General features: G+C 32.2%; 1 protein-coding gene and 1 long non-coding RNA gene across 2 annotated transcripts; both read left to right on the top strand.

Moving 5' to 3' along the window:
• Positions 1-12524: 12524 nt before the first annotated feature.
• LOC114760336 (uncharacterized) lies at positions 12525-20150 on the top strand. The gene is made up of 3 exons (XR_003742038.1): positions 12525-12555; positions 19926-19967; positions 20065-20150. It is a non-coding gene; the product is annotated as an uncharacterized LOC114760336 (long non-coding RNA).
• A 36-nt stretch (positions 20151-20186) lies between these two features.
• On the top strand, positions 20187-21224 carry LOC114760335 (LEAF RUST 10 DISEASE-RESISTANCE LOCUS RECEPTOR-LIKE PROTEIN KINASE-like 2.5). Its single transcript, XM_028949597.1, has one exon. The coding sequence runs from the start codon at positions 20247-20249 to the stop codon at positions 21222-21224; it is 978 nt and encodes a 325-aa protein (XP_028805430.1). The 5' UTR covers positions 20187-20246.
• The last annotated feature ends 1540 nt before the right edge of the window (positions 21225-22764 follow it).

Raw genomic sequence — 22764 nt, 5'->3', positions numbered from 1 at the left:
CGAGAAATATAGATATATCCATAGAAATGTAATTTCAATCATCCAAACCCTCATTATAGGGGGTTAACACACAAGTCACATAAATCTATTCCTTACTATGAGGGATCAGTCAAACATATAGGCCTATCCATCACTCTAAGGGATGAATAAAAAGCCACAAAGGCCTATCCCTTACTATGGGGATGAATGAAGCCAACTAATATGCACTAATGACTGCCTTACCACGTGGTAGAACAAAGCTCAATTAACAAAAAAAACCAAATAACAACCAATCATTTATAATATAACGAAAAATGTCTCATTTTTTTTATCAGTATAATTCATAATATATAAATAATATATCTTTCCAAACTTCTCAATCACAATTTCAAAAATCTCACAAAACAATTTTTATATCTCAAAAGATATAACATATTTACTCGAGTTCTAAATAACATATCATTATTTTAAAATAGCAAAATACTCACAAACAACATATTAACACATATAACAAGTGGAAAGTGGTTATCTTTCGCCAAAGCAATAAAAAGGATTGTCACAAGGTCAATCTTTTGCTTAACCAATAATTAATCTACACAATTAATATAATCACATATTAATATAAGCTAATTAATTAATTAATTAAGCTTATATATATTAGTTAAATTTCTAATTTAATTTAATTTTTATTCTAAATTTCTGCAACTCTCATAACCCAAAATTAAGTATTTTAGAAATAACTTAAAATTTTCTAACAAGCCAAATTATTTATTTGTAACCTCAGAATTATTTACTTAAATAAAAAGGATTTTCCAAAATTTCTAAATATGAAATTTTTATATTCTAGATTCTAAAAATATCACTTGAAATTTAAATCTCAAAACTAAACTATCAGAAATTTAATAGTATCTCAAATATTTATAAATAAATAATCTACTCAAAATTTTAATGATATAACTATCTTATATATTTATTTCCATAAGTAATAAAATTTTTTAGCTAAAGTAATTATTTTAAAACCTCCAGTTACCCAATAAATAAAAGTAAACTGATTAAAATATTAATAATATGTCAAACAATCAAAATAAATTATTTAACTTAAATTTAGAATACAAAGCCCATTGTTGGCACCCAAGTACTACCATTGGTTCTTAATATAGGATGTAGTTGACTAATTTAAAAAAATTAAATAAATTAAATAAATCTCTTTAAAGTATTATATTCATCATTCTTTACAAATTAATTTTCTTGACTTATATATACGAATATATAATCTAATGATGCATACAAATATTTTAAAGTGATCATATAATATATACTATAATTAAGTATTTATTTTACTTTTTTAATTTTTTCAAATTAGTGGGAATAAATGGAGAGAAATTTGATACTTAGTAGAATCCAAAAGAATAAAGTTAGCTAACAATTATGAAAGCAGATAAATTTTGTTATTTTTCCCTATTTTAAAAAGTTCATATATATATTTGTATATAAACAAATTTTATGGTGCTCAGTACCTCTTAATATGAATTTCGTTATTAAAAATACATCTTAAAACTGACTTTATGAGCCCCACTAACTGTATACTAATGGACGTTAATGGCATGGTATCAAATGTCTCTTTTTGACAATTTCATGTATATTTTTATACTTGAATAAACTTTATAATGTACAGTACTACCTAAAAAAAATTTATGGTTAAAATTGTAATTCAACCAAAAAAAACCAAGCGCACTTCAAGTGCTGAAGCCTGGCATCGAGATCTACTATTATGGTTTGTCATGTTTTGTGCATAATAATCCTCCGCCGTGCACATTATCTCTAAGCATATATTTATAGTAGTCTGGTTAGATATGAAAGAAATGCACGAGAGGAGGGGAGAGGGGAGGAAAATTTTTAACGAGTTTCATTTCAAAAATTGAAGCAGTGAGGTTAAAGCTTTTCAATTTATTATTATTATTATTATTCTTTTATTTTAAATCTTCTGTTTATTAAAATTTTAATATCCCACTTCCCTAATTGAATCATTAAATTTTTTTTTCTCTACCCTATTTCTCTCATGCCAAACATACGGTAAGTGACTTCTTGAAGGCTTACTCTTTTGGTTTTATTTATAGAAACATTTTCAATAAATTAAGAAAAACTTTAAATTGCATTAACTCTTTCTTAAAATACAACAACCTGACAATCTTATTCCTATTTAATGTATGTACTTTTCAAAAATAACTATTTATATTTAATTTATAATAAATGAATATTTTTGTTACAAGTTTAATGAGGGGAACCAATAAAAATCTTGTCCTACTGTCATATAATAACACCAGAGGAGTATAACGTAAAGGATGGATTGGAAGCAACAGAGCGCAATATCGTTAGGGAATTTCAACTTCTCCAAAAATATATTATTTAGTGTTATTTATTTGGAAGCTTTTTCTGTTTGAACTCATTGGTGGAAGATCATAAAACGTATCTTTCACCAGCGTACATCAATAAATGTATAACCAATGCACATATATAACTTAAAAGTCTTAACGGGTATGGAGAACACCCAACGAAGGACCAACCCAGCCCACAGATTGAACGATTGATTAATATAGTAAATACGATTTTGGCATTTTAGCCTTTCAAATTTTCTCAGTTCGAGACTATCATATTATTGCTGGAAAGCTAGTTTCAGTGCTTATCGATAAGCATCCTAAATTTATTAGATTTGAAGTGTATATGTTTTATTTGAATTGTTTAAATTTAAAATCTTTAATTAGTTATTTTTAAATAGAAAAAACTATTTTTTTGAAAAAAATGATAATTAAAAGATTATTTCTATTTTAGATTTATATATATTAAAATAATTATTTTAAATAAATAAAAATAAAAAAAATTAAATTTGGATTATTTAAATAAGATATGAATGATTAATATCTAATAAGTTTAAGACAATGATCAAAATGATGAGTACTGACCCTGATGCACCTGTCTGCGCATCCGCCGCTTTCGACTGCCCCAACAAATCTCGGATTATTTATTCACTTCCCAATCGTCCAAGTGCACTCGATATTCTTCGAATTGCTTTCATTCTTGTCTCACAAGCAGCCGTCGCATCTTTGATGAAAAATATATCTTCCAACTTTCAGCTGGACCCGGGTCTTCAGTCTTACCAACTTTTTTCCTCCTTTTGCTTACGTTCAACCCTGCTCGCCCCAATTCATGCACACAGAAACTTTCTACAAGCACATACCAGTTCATTTTTATATGAATAAAAAAGTAAATCTAAGTTTACTTTATTCCTCCCCTGAAATGATCATTCTGGACGTTTCCCCACCTCTTTCTCAGAGCTTATAAAAACTCTGATCATTCCTCCCCTGAAATAAAAACTCCATTGCCGCTCTCTCCTTCTTCTACCTCAGGCACAGTATTGCCGAAGTATCTTCTTCTTCTTCAATATGTTCCCCTTTTGCTGGTTGCGGTAATGGAGTTTCCATTCAGTTTGCTTTCTGGGCGAACAGCAATTCACCCTAAATAATTATGGAGAAGTTGTGGGGCCGTTTTTGCAATGGTTGGAGGATTATGGACAAGTAATAAATAAGGATTTGGCACCATGGCATTGCATTGGCACGTGTAATGAACCCAGGTGAGACACGTGTATGATCACTTGTTCAATTGTGTTTCCGAGTCAAACGTGCCAACCAGTTAAGGCTGCCACGTGGTGACACCACATTTTGCAAACGGGCCCTGGCTTCTTTTTCCTTCCCGAAAGTTAAGAATGGTCTCAATTTTCAACTTTTCTTCTATGTAAAATTTTATAATCATTTGTTAGGTTTTTTTTTTAATTAAACATAGTCACATATGCTATTTTATTCATAAAAATTTATAATCAAATTATTATATTTAAAAAACTAATACACATGATCATGATTGGAGAATTTAACATTTAGACTATGAAGAACCAAATGTAAGTATTGTACTTTCAAACACTTATATTTATGGAAATGATTTCTCTACAATTAACTTCTTTTATTTTGTTGTACAAAGTTTAAAGTTTAAGAGTTTTTTTTTTTGCCATCAAAGTTTAGAAAGATAGATATCTTATACTTCCTTTTGCGCTTAATATAATGGTTAGATGCGAATTAAATTTTATTCTAATTATAATATCTTCATTCATTTTGTCCCTTCAAATTTATAATTCATTCTAAACTATTTTTATCAATTACATATACCAAGAGATTTTTATCAAAGGCTAATCATAATTATAAATGATACTTTAAAAAAACCAACTTATATTCATTACAAATAATTAGCTTAACTAATTTTTAATATTTAAATTAGTTAAATAACTCTTATATTAAGACGAGATTATCATTTAAAAATAATTAAGATTTGACCAGCAAAAAAAAATTAAGATACAAAATGCTGTTTTGGGGGGGGGGGAACAAATTACGAAATGCACTAATTGAATTTCTCTCCCTTCTCGCTTAAGGCATATCAACTCTAGTATTTAGTTTTGTGTACCCAAATTCAGTACGGCTCTCTCCTTATTCTTTTTTCTTGGCCATCCTCTCTCCTTCTTATTTATTTTCTAAAAATATTAAATGTTTATTCCAGAAAGTAACGAGCAAAAAAAAAAGCAAAAATGAAAGAAACATTAATTAGTAGGGGTAAACTGAGGAAAAAAAAATCAATTTGAAATGGAAAACAAATAACCAGATATGTAATGAGATGTACAGAGATAATTGTGATTTGCATTTGGAGTTGGAGGATCTCGTAATAACTTTATGTTTATAGAAGTTTTGATAAAAAAAGTTACTACTAAGTAATATATAATATAAAAAAACTCACATTTAATACATAATAGTGTTTCGAATAATATTACTTTCGATAGAAAATTATTTATACATAACAAGAAAAAATATTTCTTCTACTGCAAATAATTTAATAAATTATCTTATTCAGTATTACTATGATTTATGAATAAGATAGATATGACTACTAATTATGACTTATCAACAATAAATCTTGTTGTTATTTTATATTTATATCTTGGTGTTCAATTGCTCATTTTGAAATACTATCATATATTTATATTACCTAATCTTATAGGCATGTCACTTTCTACATTAAATGTTTATAAATACGTAAATGCCCTTTTTATATGTTTTTATCAACAAGATAACGCGTGAGACAATAATGAAGTTGCCATGGAACTAAATCACTAATTAAGACATATTTTTACGGGTTTCATTGGTATTTGGATTAGGTGTTTAAAAGCAATTTTACAGTACGAGAATAAATATGTGATAAGAATTTTGTCTTCATTTGTATCAAAACATATTTTAAGTGTTTTTGAAGAAGGTATTTTTCAAAATAACTTAAAAAATTATTTTCATGCAAGTTAACATAAAACTCTTATTACACATATCATAAAATTATTTTTAAAAAGCTAATCCAAACAATTAGTAATTTTTTCTTCAGTCACTCTATTTCTATGGCAGGATCTGGATTCTTCCAGAGAATCCAAATGGGAACTGAATGCCAAAAAGAAATTCATCCGGTTGGATAATATTATACTTTACAATTCCAATGATAGCTCTTCCTTGAAAATACTAATTAAGAGAAAATATATATTGAATGAATTTTTTTCCTCCTTTTTTCCCCCGAAAAAAGTGAGCTTCGATTACTAATTAAGGATTAGCATGGACGATAAAATTAATATTTACGAGTAACTGACGATTGTTTCGTTGTGGGCAGGAAAAAATTAGTGATTGTTTGTCTTTGTGACGAGGGAACCCATTTTATCAAGCAAATTAAAGCTGCTGGCATTAAAAAAAACAGATGAAATATTTTTTGTCAAGATGTAAAGCACAGTTGGCCAAGACTAAATAAAAATTTCCTGATACGAATATGTAACAATATATGTGTAACATAAAATTATAGATACGTTTACGGAGAAATGCGCCAACAGTCGGAGAAATGCGTCAAGTTCTGTTGGCCAAAAACATTGTTTATGATAAATGTAACAAGAATTTGTAGATTTAATTGCCAATCAAATATTTGTCATGCAAAATTCGAGGGACTCGTGATAAAATCTAAAAACGAAATAAGGGCTTAATTTCAGAGCATCAAATATTAGGAAAAAAGAACAAGAGAAGAGTAAATGAGCAGGATATGCTGATTGCTGGAAAATAACAACAGTGGAAAAGCTTGAAAAAAAATATAAATATAATAAATTTGTCAAAGTTTGAATGATTTGAAAGGATAAGTTTGTCAAAGTTGGTGTATGCATGTCTGGATGTGAGTGAGGGGTTGTTTTAGGAGTTGTTGGGAAGTGTGGGGTTTCAAACTCTTGAGACTGAGTAGTTGCAACAAACACAGCCTCACATCCCATCCCCCTCACCACCACCATTAACCATCAACCCCCATCATCCTTATAACTTCCTTAATCCAACCATAATCCAACCTTTAACAACTCCTATTTATAAGGTAGAGAATGTTGTAATAGCATGTAAATCCGCCTGAGAAGACACGAGGTCACAGGTTCAAACTCGTGAATTGTGTATATACTTTTTAGTGATTTCATTTTAGAGTACAAGAGGGTTCTAATTGGCTTTGATTTGTCATTCTTATAAATGATACTACCTCCAATTCTTAATACAAGAGTTGGATTTATTTCTAATTTGATCCCAGATATAGAACCCCGATTTACTCTGTCTTTCATATTTATCTATTTTTTTTCTAAAGTAGTTCTTATAGTGATTGCACATGCTAAATATTTCATCAAATGGCAGTTTTAGCTAATATAAATTATTAGCGAGGGTATTCTTGGAAAGACAATACTTATTTATTATAAATAACTAACTTAACTAATTTTCTTAATCTCCTTAAATAGGTCAACTAGATCTTATATTAAGAATCGAAAGTAGTAATTACGATAAAAATTTGATTTTATTTTTATTCGTCCAAAGATTTTTTGTTTTTGGACTAATGTGTTTGAGGAACCAAAACCACTGATTTGAGGGATCAAAATCAAAACGTAGAAATTAAAGATGATACCAACTCTTATAATTACTGTATAGCCTTTCACTACAAATAAAAGGGGCAAATAAGAGTCCACATTCCCTTATTTTACAGGTTGTTTAATTTGTTTATTAGTCTTCCTTTCCTGGTACTTTTAGTTGGTATATGTGTACATAAATCATAATTGATCACATATTATACAAATTAATAAAAAATGTTAGAAAAATTTGATCAATTGGAACTAGTTGAACCATCTTTTCTTAACTGAATTTTCGGTTCGAATTTATCCAAATTTTTTATGTAATTAATTAAGACCATCAAGGCATTAATTTATATTTCCAACGTGACTTATGTCTATAACAAAATCGAATCTCTTACCAATGTATGACCATAGAGTTTGGAAAACAAGCATAGAAAAAGTGCATAAAATTTATTTCGGCTTTTTATTGTTTTTTTTTAAAAACATATATGATGTAAAATTAATTTGGGATTGGGAGACAACAGAAAAGAAGGAAGTGAGCAGGGAGGAGCGGAAGCCGGAAGGAAAAAGGCCGCGGAGGTACAGAAGAAACACATGGGATGGGACAGAGAGAGGCCCCGCACCAATGAGTGCTATTTCGGCCGCATAGGACAATCAAGTAGGGACGTGGCTCAAATATTTATTACAAGGAGTTAATTAATCTGTAAATTCTTATAGTTTTAACTAGTTTTGAATCAGATCCTTACAGTTTTTTTTTCTTTTATCAAATTCTTATACTTTCACATGTTTTTAATTAGGTTCTTGTACTTATTTTTCTTTTTATTAAGTCCTTATAATTTCACTAAATCTTTAATAAGGTTCATGTAGTTTTAATTTTTATTTATTAATTAAATATAAACTTAATTAAATAGATTAATACTGAAATATAAAATATTAATAATTAAATTAAATTAATAATTATATAATAAAAATAAGTAATATAAATAATTAATTCAGGAAAAATTTTCGGAACAATTAAATTTTTTGTTGAAAAAAATAAAATTATTATAATAATTCATTATTTTTAGAATATTATTGTTTATAAACTAATATTAAATAATATATACTATTTTATGTTTATAGAATAGTACTGTTAGAATTTATAAAATAAAGAATAAAAAATTCAAGGACTTAATTAAAAATAAGGTAAACTTATAAGGACTTGATGAAAAGAAAAACAAGTGCAAGGACCTAATTAAAAACATATGAAAGTATAAGGACTTGATAAAAAGAAAAAAGACTATAAAGACCTGATTCAAAATTAGTTAAAATTATAAAGACTTGCAGATTAATTAACCCTGTTACAATTAGGTAGTCTCTCGTAAAAATCAAGGTTTGAATGTTAACAAGAAAGGTGTTTATATTTAGTATTTAATAATATTTTAAACAGGACTATTTTCAACAGAAAGGATATTTGCTTAGCAAAAAAGAAAACTCAAACATTTATTTTAATTTTAAATATATGATATAATTTTATCTTTTAATTTTATAATTTCTTAAAGTATCCATATTCATTGCGTATAGTGAATGAAATTTTACGAATAGATAATTACATTACACATTATTAAATAAATATTTTAGAAAAATTAATGTTTAATTATCATAAATAACTAGTTTACTTAATTTTGTTAATATTTATAAATTAGTTATCTAGATCTTATATTAAAAATTAGAGGGAGTAAGGAGGGTATACTCCCTCTGATCTTTAATGTAGAATCTGTATAATTAATTTGTAAATATTAGGAAACTTAGTTAATTATTTGTTAAAGAAATATATATTAGTCTTTTTAAGATGTCCTCTTTAATAATCACTCATAGTGAAAACTGCTGTTTGATGAAAATTTTCTTACTATGTAAATTTAATATGGATAATTTGAAAAATAATTATAAATTTAGAAGATGAAATAAACTGACGTTTTACAAGTAAATCTCGCTCTTATATTAAAAATAAGAATAATTATTATTTTATGAGAATAACCAAAATAAGAAAAGAAAAGTGAGACCATCGCCTTCCATCATTTGTTGTGTTGTCTCAGCATCCACATGCTGCCAAAATCTTCAAGCATATCTCTAGCCTCCTCACAGCATATTCTCCACCCCTTCTTTTCGTGACAAAATCTGCATCACCTTCAATCCCATCTCAACCTCTTGAAGTTGACAATCACAACTTTGCTTTTTCTTTGTTCAATTTTACCAGTTTATAACTTAATAAAAATTTATGTAAACCCTTCATTATTACCCACATCTCACTTTACTCATATCATATCTTTTTTAGTCTGATGCAACGTAAAAAGATATAACAGTGAGCATTTATAGTTAAAGGTGGGCTCATGCAATTGTCGACCTTTTCGGTCCAAGGGAGACGGAAATTGAGAAATTGGGAAAATTAAAAATTAAAAGCCCAAAGCAATGAAACTTCCAATTTGGTATGGGTTATTTATTTGGGCTAGACTTATAAGTCAGATAAGCGGCGTGGCCTACTTCTTGGAACTTGCACAATGGCTCATTTTTGGGCCCATTTAGTTTGGGTTGTTGACTGGGCCTTGAACCTGTTTGTTTAATTACCATTTCAAATGCAATAATTGTCCAGTGTCTACAAAAGTGCAATAATTACTAATAGGGTTGGATCTAGTGAAATAGGTTTATCCCTCAAGATGTGGTGAACTAAAATTTAAATTTTTGTTGAGAAAAGTACGATATTTAATACCCAATAGGATCTCAAATAATAATCAAACAAGTACATTATGAAAGGTTTTACATAATTGGTTCAAAGTGGTAGTGTAAGTTACCTTTAAAGCACATTCAAATCTGTGTGAATGTATAAATGTTTTTTAAAAAATTATTTCTAATTAAATTTAACTGAACTTGAATTTGACTTGATCAAATAGCTATATTTAAAAAAGGATTTAAGTTGTAATTTTAACAACAAAGTTTACCTCAGGGGTACTATGTACCTTAAGGCTTACTTGGATTACAAAAATATACATGAAATTGTTAAAATGAGGCATTTGGCACCTCACTATTAACGGCTGTTAGTTTACCGTTAATAGGGCCTATGAAGTTAGTTTTAAGGTATATTTTTAACAATAAAGTTTACATCAAAGGGCACTGTGTATCATAAAGTTTACTTAGATGCAAAAATATACATAAACTTTCTAAAATAAAAAAAATAAAAAAAAATTAATCAACTCTGATAAAACATCTGTTAACTTTGGATATCCTTTTGGGTCTCACCAAGTGTTGCATTTTTCTCCATCAATTCCTACTTCCAAGTCCACCACTATTTTTCTCATCATAGTTAGCACACACTCCCTGTCATGTTATTTTCTCAGCTTCTTTTATATGTATTTACCCAAGATGTCATCTTTTCCTTCTAAAATACAAAATTCATTGCTTGCATCCAAATACTACCATTGGTTTTTAATATAAGACGTAGTTAATTAATTTGAAGATATTAAAGAAATTAAAGAAATTACTTTAAAATATTATATTTATCATTTTTCTACGAATTAATTTCCTTGGCTTATATACTAAATATAATCTAATAATGCATACAAATATTTAGAGTGATCATATAATATATGCTATAATTAAATAATTATTTTATTTTTTAATTTTTTCAAATTAGTCTATTATACTAAGAAAAGGAGGAAGTAGGAATGAATGGAGAGAAATTTGATATTTAGTGGAACTTAAAAGAGTAAAGTCAACTAACGATTATTATGGAAGTTGATGAATTTTGTTATTTTTTTCCCATTTTAGAAAATTTATATATATTTTTACATCCAAATAAACTTTATAGTGCCTAGTGTCTCTTGACGTAAACTTTGTGATTAAAAATACACCTTAAAACTGACTTTATTGGTTTCACTAACTGTGTACTAATAAATGTTAACGGCGTGATACCAGATACTCCCTCTTAACAACTTTATATATATTTTTGTACAGAGATAAACTTTATGGTGTTTAATGTTCTTAAGATAAACTGTCTTGCTAAAATTACATCTTAACCTTAAAAAAAGCCTTTCGCAATACAAGTGCTGCTAACCTGCCATCATGATCTCTAAGCATATATTTATATTGGTCTGGTTAAGGGTGGTTTGGCATGAAGGAAATGGAGAGAAGGAGAAGGGCGAGGAAGAAAAGTTTTAATAGGCTCGATTTCAAAAATTATAGAAGTGAGGTTAATAGCTTTTAATTGATTATTATTATTATTTTATCTTACATCTTTTTTTTATTAAAATTTTAATACCCCACTTCTCTGATTAACTCATTAAAATTTTTCATCTACTCTATTTCCCTCATACTAAACACCAGGTAAGTGACTCCTCGAAGGCTTAATCGTTATGAGTAAATGAACGTGTCGCCCACGCGCTTTCCCTTATTTTACTCTTCAAACTTCAATTTTATTATTATTTCTACTTTCATTCTTGTCTCACAAGTAGCCATCTCATCTTTGGAAAATATATCTTCCAGCTTTCAGCTGGACCCGGGTCTTCAGTCTTACCAACATTTTTTCTATCTTTTCTCTTACGTTCAACCCAATTCATGCACACAGAAACTTCCGACAAACATATACCAGTTCATTTTTATATGAATAAAAAGTAAATCTAGTTTATTTTATTCCTCCCCTGAAATGATCATTCTGGACTTTCCTTCCCCTCTTTCTTAGAGCATATAGATTCTTTTCACATTAGCACTATAAATTGGTCCTCTTTTTTCTGTCCTTCTGTGTCTAGATCTATATATTGAACCGTCTTTACATATTTTTTTTAGCAGCAGTTGGTGACAGATTATCATGTCAAAACCCCGGTACTTCATTGCCGCTCTCTCCTTCTTCTGCCTCACGCACAGTATTGCGGAAGTGTCATCTTCTTCAATATGTCCCCCCCCTGCTGGTTGCCGTGATAGAGTTCCCATTCGGTATCCTTTCTGGGTGAACAACAATTCCACCCAAGAATACTGCGGTTACCGTGATTTTGGTCTCAAATGCTCCGAACATGGCCGAACCATCATGAGTCTTCCAAACGACACATACTATGTCACAGATATAAACTACGATGATGATACAGTAACACTTGTGGACACGGATGTGGTGGACCAAACCTGCCCCAGAGCACGCCAAAATGTTAGCTTAGGAAACCTCCCACTGAGTGTTAATAAGCGGCTGAATATGGACCTGACTTTCTACTTCAATTGCAGTGTATCTAATAAAGTCAATAATCTTCCTTCCAACGCCATACGGTGCTTGGAAAATGAAGGATCGAAGCAGTCATATATCGAGACGACGCCGTGGGATACATATGGGCTGAATATAGAATGTGAGGATAAAGTGGTAGTAGTGGCGAAGCAGGAAGAGATCAGTAGTGATACCTTGGTAACTGGGTTTGGTGAAGCCATGAACAAGGGCTTTGTGCTTGATTGGCGGAGAGCCATGGATTGCTCTGAGTGTGAGATATCTGGAGGGTTTTGTGGCCACAATCAAACCAATAATCAGACGCTATGCTTTTGCGGGCATGGCAGTATCGCAACCAAAAGCTGCAGCAAAGGTAACTTCTCTTTCTTGTAATTGATCCCATCTGCATCTCATATCTTTCTCTCTCTAATTTGCTGTTAGTGTCTTTGCACATAAATGAAGTGCGAGGCTTAAATTTCATATTAATAAGCAATTTATGGCACGTAGTTTTCAGCAGTCTGTTGTTGATTTCACGGAGAATTTAGACCGTCATATCCTTGGTCTTTGATTTGAATAATCTCTCTCTCTCTCTCGCTCTCTTGTTGTTGTTGCATGCATGAATGAAATCTGCCATTAATTTGTATGCACACGGAATGAAAGGTAAATTATTAGTACTATTTATTCTGAGATGGTTTGCCCTGTGCAGACTGTGGTAGTAGTTACGCATAGATGATGAAGCGGTTTCGATGAAACTGTGCCTTAACATATAGGAAGCTCAAATTTCAAACTGACTAATGACTGGTACTTTCGTAAGATTGAGTTTTTCAATTAGGACCACTCTGTGGCTAAGCTGTGTTCTGTAGTCTTGCTTGATCTCACGCGGCAGACGAATTCTTTGACATGTGGAGCCCAATTATTAACCAAATACATGTGAAAGCCCAAAACGTCTGAGGCCCCAATAGAAACGAAATAGCCCAATCCAGAGCTCCATTGGAAAGAAACCAAAAAAAAAAAAGCAAGAAATTGTTGGTGAGAAAAGAACCATATTTTGATATTTTTAAAAAGAGGACTAATAGAGAAATAGGCAATTAGATGCCTTGACTTCTGACCATATGACTAATAAATAACAAATATATAATAGTCAGCATTTTGAAATGACATTTGATGGATCGTTTGTGTATGAAACTCGTTTTGTATAAAATCTACCTACAAATGACACGGTATTTTACATCCATAATAATTGTTTCAAAATAATTAGCAACAGAGAGAACCCTTCATCTCTTCCATCAACCTTCGTCTTAAAATCACCCCTCATGCTCTTTTTTTATTATTATTATTTGGTCATACGCCGTAATGTTATGTAAAAGTCCAGTCTTATATATGGAATGGTCTAAGGTTCCACGTTTTCTGCGTCATTCATAATATTCGTATTAATCCAAACCAGTAGGTGTGAAGCTAATGGATATATGAGCCGTCTCCAATTCGTGTACCCTTCAAGGAGTTAGAGCCATCTAGATTGAGCCTCATGAGGCCAATTACATGCAGGGTTTATAGTTTGACTTTGATTTAATTATATTCTCGTCATCGCTATTGGCCATTCAAACACAGAGCTTCGTTGCAATCATGCCGTACATGGGTCCTCCTAATTGTCTTCTTCCCTCTCAACTCCTCCTCTTCAAGACCTTCCTCTTCTTCAGTCTCTTGTTCCCAGAATATTTCGCCATTGCTGATGAACTGTTCTTAGCTTGCGAGCTGTTTAACTGCGGAAACTTCACCAACCTTAGTTATCCATTCTGGTTCGATTCACGGCCCGAGTATTGTGGGCATCCAAGCTTCAAGCTGGATTGTGAAGGAGACAATGTTACTATGAACATCGCGTCCCAGAATTTTCGTGTCATCGATGTCAATTCAACCACAAGAACTCTCAAAATAACAAGGATGGATTTGTGGGGCACCGACTGTCCGAACGAATTCAACAACATCACGTTGGGTTATGCTTTCTTCAACTACACTTCCAGTAATGTAAACTCTACCATATTATATGACTGTGAATTTTTAGACTACACGCCTCCTCCTGTGAATCTATCGACTAACATGACATTTGACTGCCCCGTAAGTGGAAATCCTCGCAAAGCATACTTTATGCTGATCAGCGACAGATGGTTTAACTGGAGTGCTCTGGGATGCGGAATTAGTATTACAGTTCCTATTCTTGGGGAGGCAGCGAGAAGTTTCATGGAAAATCCTGTAGATCCTAGTCATATTATAGGTCAAGGTTTTGAGGTTATATGGGAACTGACAGAAGAAGGGCAGTGTGAAGATTGCAGAATTTCAGGTGGGAGATGTGGGTACGATGTAAGTTTTGGTAGATTCACATGTTTTTGTCCTAATCAAAGCTATGAACAACATGGGTTTTGTTTTCCTGATGACCCAGTAGAGGCACCAACACCAGAACCCTTGTTGCAGCCACAACAGAGTATGTTTTCTCCTTCCCAGCTTCACGAAATGATGATCCTAATTTATTTTGGATGGTAGCGCTTGATTTTCTTAAACAGGTTAGGTGGCTTTCCCCTTTCATAGATTAATTGAATGGGTTGGTTTAGCATATTATAATATGCAGAATATGACATTTAGGAAAAATAAATTAAGGAAGAAGAGGCAGCTATGTGTTAAATAATTTTTGGGCATCCCGTTTTAGGAAGCACCAAAATATGAACTTTATATCTTCATGATAGTGTTGTTACTGTGTTTTCATTAGTAGAGCTGCTAGTTCAAATTTGATCTCATGGTCTAGCTCATTTACGCTCGCTAAATCTTAGGAATGAGATTGAATAAATAAAGATTTTAATCTAATCGAGCTAATTTTGTGCTATGGGAAGAGTAGTGTGTTTGTGTTATGATGAAAATGACGATAAGAGATGAGATTCACTGATTCAATATGGTTTAATAATTTGGTATAGGTTTAGCATAATGTATTATGCAGAGTAGGACGTACATTTAGGAAAGAACTGAACTAAGCAACAAAGTTACAAAGGATCGAAAGTAGAAAAAGTAGGAAACTCCATTAGGTTCTGTCTCCTCTCCTCATCCTCTGTTTTCTTGTGACTGTCACAATAAGTGGTTATCGAAAACACCACTAGACACTCTTATTCTCTAACGTAAGGAATCCCCATAATCGCATGCTTCCATGCACACTCTGCAACTCCTTCTTCTTCTTCTTCTTCTACCTCTTGTTAACACCGGCTCTGCCATAATCCCTGAGTCCAAAAGATGATCACAAATATCGTACCCCTTCCGGGAAGGGAACCGATTCCATTATTGTGGGAGAGATGGTTTCGAAATCACGTGCCTGTCTCCTAACGTGGCTTCCATTCAAATTGGCTCCCAAAACTTCAGCTTGATCGTTTTCGATCCTTCTCGTTATATCATCAAATGGTGCGAAGAGACACCCCGAACTACGACAATTGTTCTTTTCGTTTCACCAACACTTCTTTGGACCCCACTCTGTTTCCTTTCGACCCAACCGTTGTGACCATGACCATATTCTATGACTGTGCCCCTGGGTGTTCCATCGGCCGAAACAACACCTCGTGCAGAGATGACAGAGAAAAGCAAGATTTCTTTTTGGATCAATTTCTGTTGCATTGATTCCCAGGGTACTAGTTTTACACTGTGAGGTTCACCTTCATGTGTTTCATCCTTATGACTTCTTTCTCTGTTCCTTCTGTTAGGCCCTGTAGTTGCTCTGCGACATGCAAATCAGCGTTCTATTCTTGTCATAGAATTTTTTGGTTTGTTACATCTTTAGAAAAACTCAGTACCCTCAATGAACAAGAGCTGATGGTGTCACTAAGGAGACTCTGAGGCATTCATGATTCATTCTTAGGAATTTAGATTTTTCTTTATGTTATTTCAGTTCATTCACTTTCACCTTGTTAATTAAGCGTTTAGCTTGTTCGCGGGGAACATTTGCTAGTTGAAAAGTCTTAACATAATTAAAAGCTATTAGTTCAATAAATGCCCCATCCACGATGGAACAAATCAAGGGCTTGGTCACCCTGTTCGCTCGTATATGATTGGTCTTCTACAGTACCCAGCTCAGTTGCCGATTGGGTTTTGATTTACCAGTAATCCAACTTTTCTTGGTTGTAGTACGTTCAAAATAAATTTAATGAGGTAGATTTAATTATCAATTTGAATAGATATCATATTTTATATCAAAACAGTATCTACAACCAACCTTAAAACCTTTGAACAGGGAAAAGGGGCAAGTTTGTAACAGGTAAAATAGAAATATGAAATCACACGTTTAGGAAAGACAGTGCTTAATCTTCATTTACAACTGAAATTTTCCCTAATTTGATTATACTTAAATAGTGACTCCTTATTAAATTATAAAATATTACAATTTTATCGGTATAAAAATATTATTAATACTATCGGTATACATAAGTTATAAGACTTTAATAGTATCGTTTCAGTATTAAGATTGGTTTTAGTGAATCAATAGCCCCAAATACAAAGTGATTTAGAGATACTTTGAATTATACCTGAAAAAAAAAAAAAGATTGTTGTTAGTAGAGTAATGAGAGTTAACCAGGGTGGCATTAAAATAGTCTGAAAATGACGAGGGGAAGGATTTGCATTGGTGCTCATCAGTTTTGATGAGCACCCAATGCTCATCAGATCTGGACCATCTAGATATGATTTGGACGGTCCAGATTTAATTTTAATTTTAATTTTTTTAAAATAATTATTTTAATAGGTATAGAATAAAAAATAAAAATAATCTCTTAACTATCATTCTTTAAAAACTAGTTCGCTTGTGCTGCGATGATTGCATATTATTAGTTTAGACTTTAGAGACGCCTTTATTCAATTTGACTGCCTTCAGTAAGATAAAGGGAATAAACGCCCCAACGGCTTGTTTCCACTTCCGGTGAAACTCAATTAATTGGTAATTAGACAGCTGAATCACAGCCGGAACCTATCTTCTGACCAGGTACGATGAACCCATCTTCTCGTGCGATTATGCTTTTAGTTTTCACTGGGACGATCAACTTTGATATTTCCAGCATCCTTTGTTCTTGTTGAGGTCTTCCTGTAATCCTCCATCGCTCCTTTTCTTTCACCCGAGAATGGCCGTACTTTTGCAGCCGGTGGGGCCGTCGTGGCAGGTCGATTTATGAAAATTAAAATGATAGTGTTTAAAACTTTCAAAACAGAGTTTTTTGGGAAGAGGTGAAGATTAATATAGTTGCTTTCTGTCTGGGAAAAAAAAGTTGTTGCTTTATGAACTATTATTGTTTTAAAATTTAAATTATTAATTTTCTTAGATATTATAGCGGTATGGGAGACTTTTAATTTTTAAAAATGTTCCATATATTTTATAAATTGCCGATAATAATTATCATTTTAAAACTATTTTTCTATATAAATACTAAATCTCATTTTTATATTATTTTGCAACGAGTGTTATTTGCATTTCCATTTTTCTAGTAGCGAACCAATGTGATGCTATAAATTAATTTGAATTCAAGTGGGGAATAAACTCTTGCTAGGCCGTAGTTTTGATTGGAAAGGCCTTGTTTCTACCTTTGATTTGAATGGGTCAAGGAACGTACATCTCACGTTCTGTTTACTTCTCAGGATTGATTTAACTTTTCTTTGCCTGGGATTCTATCTATTCCCTCTTCTTTTGTGCGTTTTTCCTTAATAATACATTTCTAGTAATTTTTGTTCCACATTCATACTTGAGTTTGAATATTAATTGTCAGATGGCATCTGCCACGAACATGTTTCTTCACTATGTTGTGCATAAATTATGGACGACTTTTCTTGATAAATGTCCAAGTCAACTTCAACTCTTGCTCAGCAGAATTGAAGTAGGATTTGCCGTGTGTGTGGGGGCGAGAAGCTAGTACTCCATCCAACCATTTATGAGAAGCTAATTAAGTGTCATTGTCAATAAAATAGCTTTAAGACGTCTATTAAGGTTACATTTAGTAGGAAGAATTGAAAATGAGGGATTGGGATTGAGATTACAATTAAGAAAATCTATTAAGAGAGTGTTTAGTATAAGAAATTGTTTGATATATGGGATTAGCCAAAACCATATATATGTGTGGGATTGGAGAATATCATGAGGAGAAGTGGTATTCCTTAATCCCACCTTTATGAGTTTGTCTAACCCTATATAACAAACAATTACTCATGTTAGGTACTATTTTAATGATTTTTTTCAATTGCAATTCCAATATCAATCTCTTATTTTTAATACTTCGTACCAAACGAGACCTAAAAGTAAAGAAAATGACTTCCCAGGCAAGATTACTGAACGAGAGCAATTATTAGTCCGGAAACTACTTAATCTTGAGGGTATTTTGGAGATTTTTGATGTCAACGAAGTAGTGGCCTTGACTTGCAAGTCATGGAATTCCATATTTCCAGTCTGGCACGTCTTCCTTATCTTGCACCTCATAGCCAGATATTTAACTCAAGTGGGAGGTAGAGTGGGGCCATTCAGGTGTTGCCCCGCAGTAGTGTCATTGTGATGCCACCATTACTGATTGGCGCTTTTACTCTCCTTGGCACCGTGAAGTTTGATATTTACAGCATCCTTTGTTCTCGTTGAGGTCTTCCAGTGATCCTCCATGGCGCCTTATCTTTCCTCTGGAGCATGGCCGTACTTTTAAAATAATTCTTTCCCATTAAAAAAAGAAGAAGCATTTAAAATTTTCAAAAAAAATATAACTTTTTGGAAGAGGTGAAAATTAATAATTTTTTAGATATAATAAAAGTACTGAAGACTTTTCATTTTTAAAAAAATGAATAATAATTTGTAAAGGTGTTCGTTAAAATTTTATCATTTGTCAATAATAATTTTATTTTTTAATAAAAATTATAATTTTAAAATAATTATCTTTCCATAGCAATCCTAAAACTCATTATTCTCGAAAGTTTATTCCATAAAGAGTGTTATTTTGCATTTCCACTAACAAATATCTGATGCCACATAGTGATTTGCATTGCGAAGCTTGAGTTTTAATATGAAAAGGCTCTGTGTCTGCAGTACCGCTCAAGTAATGAGCACCCAAATTTAATTTGGATGGTTTAAATTTAAAATTTTTAATTAATTTTTTAAAAAATAAAAAATCAATTTTTTGGGGAAAAAATAGCATGAAAGCGTCAACGACAAGGAAATGACTTTTCCAGTCAAGATTACTGAATGAGGGCAATTTTATTGGTCTTGAAATTACTTAATCTTGAGGCTTGTTTTGGAGATTAGAGATGTCAACGAAGTAGTTGCATTGACTCGCAGGTCGCAAGTATAGCCAACTTGTCAACTTAACTTGGAGGTACAGTGCGGCCATCAAAAGAAACAATACAGGGGATGATAGTCGTAACACTTTTACTGAAATGCAACCGCATCAGATGGAGCCTTACAACTGAAATTTTAAAGATGGGGTTTACTTTGAATCGGATTGCACCTGAACTTGGTTTTCACTACTGTGTTAAAAGCTGCGAACGCTGTGGTTTTGATAAATATAAACTCTGCTGCTTCTATAAGGATAAAACTCAGCTCAAAAGTTAGTGGTAATGTTAATGCATTCATCTGCATTTCATAATTTCCCATTGCTAAGTCGGATAACTTTTTATATTCGTATCCTTTTTTCTGTTCTTTCTTCATATACAGGTTCTAATACGTCTCTAACATCACTTTGCTTTCTCTGCATATAATAGCCAGAACAGGAGGACGTGCATTAAGAAATAAACTCATTATAGGTGATAGATCTTCTCTTAGTTCTTTTCTTAACTTACTTTATAGTAGTTTCTTTTGACAAGTATATTAACTGAAAGCCATTACCACTCTGCATTTCAGTTGGTGTTACTGCTGTAGTCGTTAGTGGAGCAATAGGACTGCTGCTTTCTTGTAAGATCAAATCACGGAGGCGAATAATTGGATTATGCAAGACATCTCAGGATGAACAAAATATTGAGGCCTTCATTAGAAATCACGGTTCTCTAGCTCTCACAAGATATAAATTTGCAGATGTCAAGAAAATGACCAACTCTTTCAGAGATAAATTGGGACAAGGTGGTTATGGTTCTGTATACAAAGGAAAACTCCTCAATGGCCACCCTGTTGCTGTAAAGTTATTGAAGGCATCAAAAGAGAACGGGGAAGAGTTTATCAATGAGGTTGCCAGCAGCAGTCGGACTTCCCATGTAAATGTTGTTACACTTCTTGGGTTTTGTTTTGAAGGCAAACAGAAGGCTCTCATATATGAATTTATGTGCAATGGATCTCTTGACAAGTTCATTCACAACAATGCAGATAAGAATAGTCTATGCCTGACTTGGGAAAATTTGTACCAAATTGCAATTGGGATAGCTCGAGGACTTGAGTATTTGCACAGAGGATGCAACACTCGAATTCTACATTTGGATATAAAGCCACATAACATCCTTTTAGATGAAAATTTTTGTCCCAAGATCTCAGATTTTGGTCTTGCTAAGCTTTGTCCTAAAAAAGAAAGCATCATTTCAATTTCAGAAGCCAGAGGAACAATAGGATATCTTGCTCCAGAAGTTTGGAATAGAAATATAGGTGGAGTTTCGTATAAGTCTGATGTTTATAGCTATGGGATGATGCTATTAGATATGGTTGGAGGGAGAAAGAACATGAATGTTGAAACCAATTGTTCAACTGAGAAATATTTCCCAAATTATATTTATGTTCAACTTGAGCAAGACAGTAATTTGGGATGTAATGGAGCCAGTAACGCGGAGGAACATGATATTGCAAAGAGAATGACCATTGTGGGTTTGTGGTGCATCCAAACATTTCCAAGTCAAAGACCTACAATGAGTAGGGTGATTGAAATGTTAGAAAGAAAATTTGAGCCATTGGAAATGCCACCAAAACCTGTCATGCCTTCCCCTCCAAGATTAGAACTAGAATCTTCCACCACTGGTACTACCACAACAGAGATTTTGGGTTTTCAAAGCGCTTCCCACATGCTGCTGGAGGAACATTAGGATTCAGAAATGTGAAAAAGCAGGGGTGGGGTCTCAGTGTGGTATTTACGGTTATCAAATGTCGTTCCTAAATTGTTTCTTTTTTGGTCTTTTGGGGGGGGGGGCAAGGGATGAAGCAAGGGCTCTAAGACCAGTGAGCTATTCTTAGCATGTTACATTTTTAGACTTGCCAATAACTCTTTAATTATGATTTGAGCTTATCCATTTGTTAACGAATATTTTGATTGTTCATTGATTTCTCAAAGCTACACAGCTTCTCCGTCATCATAGAGGTTAGAAAAATGGATAGGCTGGGCTGCGTAAGGAGTCAAAATGGGCATGTTACTTTGAAAATTGGCAAGTAGCCTCCGAAATTGTTTGACCGCTGAAATCCTGTCATTGTTTAATGTGACAACCGTTCTTTCAAAATCCATTCAAATTAAATTTTTTAATTTATTCGAAAGATTAACCATGATAAAAAAGAAGAAACCTTAAAATTTTAAAATCACTATAATGGTTAAAAGAAATAAACTTATATCATGAGCAACTTCGAATATTAACTTGGGCATTGGACTTCTAAAGTTCAAAAATATCATTCAACCATTAGCTTAAACCAACTCATATATTCAAACGTATAAACTAACAAATCACTTTAATATAAGCTATGAAGTCCATTAGTCAAAAGTCAACACTTTCAAAAGAGCGTAGCACACAAAGTCTTAAAGACCTTTGGCCTTTTAACGGTCTCCCCATATCAGTTAGTCGTAATTAAAAGTATTAGTTTATAATATTAGAGTAAATGAACCATATGTGGCAATATATAACAAATCAGCATATGGAACAAAAGTCAGGAGGCTATACAAGCTATAACAGCACACTATACCTTTGGAGCCTTCTCTGATGAGCCATCACCTGAACGATTACCTGAAGATAGTAAAAACCACGGGGTGAGACAAACACCTCAGTAACCAGCTTTTCAACTCATCATATATATTAACACATGCTCATCAGGTGTAAGTGGAACAATTATTAATTCTTGAGAAATATAGATATATCCATAAAATATAATTTCAATCATCCAAACCCTCACTATAGGGGGTTAACACACAAGCCACATAAGTCTATTCCTTACTATGAGGGATCAGTCAGACATATAGGTTTATCTATCACTCTAGGGATGAATAAAAAGCCACAAAGGCCTATCTCTTACTATGGGGATGAAGGAAGCCAACTACTATGCACTAATGGTGGCCTTACCACGTGGTAGAACAGAGCTCAATCCAAAAAAAATCAAATAACAACCAATCATTTACAATATAACGAAAAATGTCTCAGTCTTTTCTCAGTATAATTCATAAGATATAAATAATATATCTTTCTAAACTTCTCAATCACAATTCCAAAAATCTCACAAGACAATTTTCATATCTCAAAAAGTGTAACATATTTACTCGAGTTTCAAATAACATATCATTATTTTAAAATAGCAAAATACTCACAAACAACATATTAGCACATATAACAAGTGGAAAGTGGTTATCTCTTGCCAAAGCAATAGAAA

Source organism: Neltuma alba, unplaced genomic scaffold, assembly GCF_004799145.2.
Source record: "Neltuma alba isolate B1F8T4 unplaced genomic scaffold, ASM479914v2 tig00010970_pilon, whole genome shotgun sequence".
Taxonomy (NCBI): Eukaryota; Viridiplantae; Streptophyta; class Magnoliopsida; order Fabales; family Fabaceae; genus Neltuma; species Neltuma alba.
This window is presented reverse-complemented; position numbering and strand designations above follow the sequence as displayed.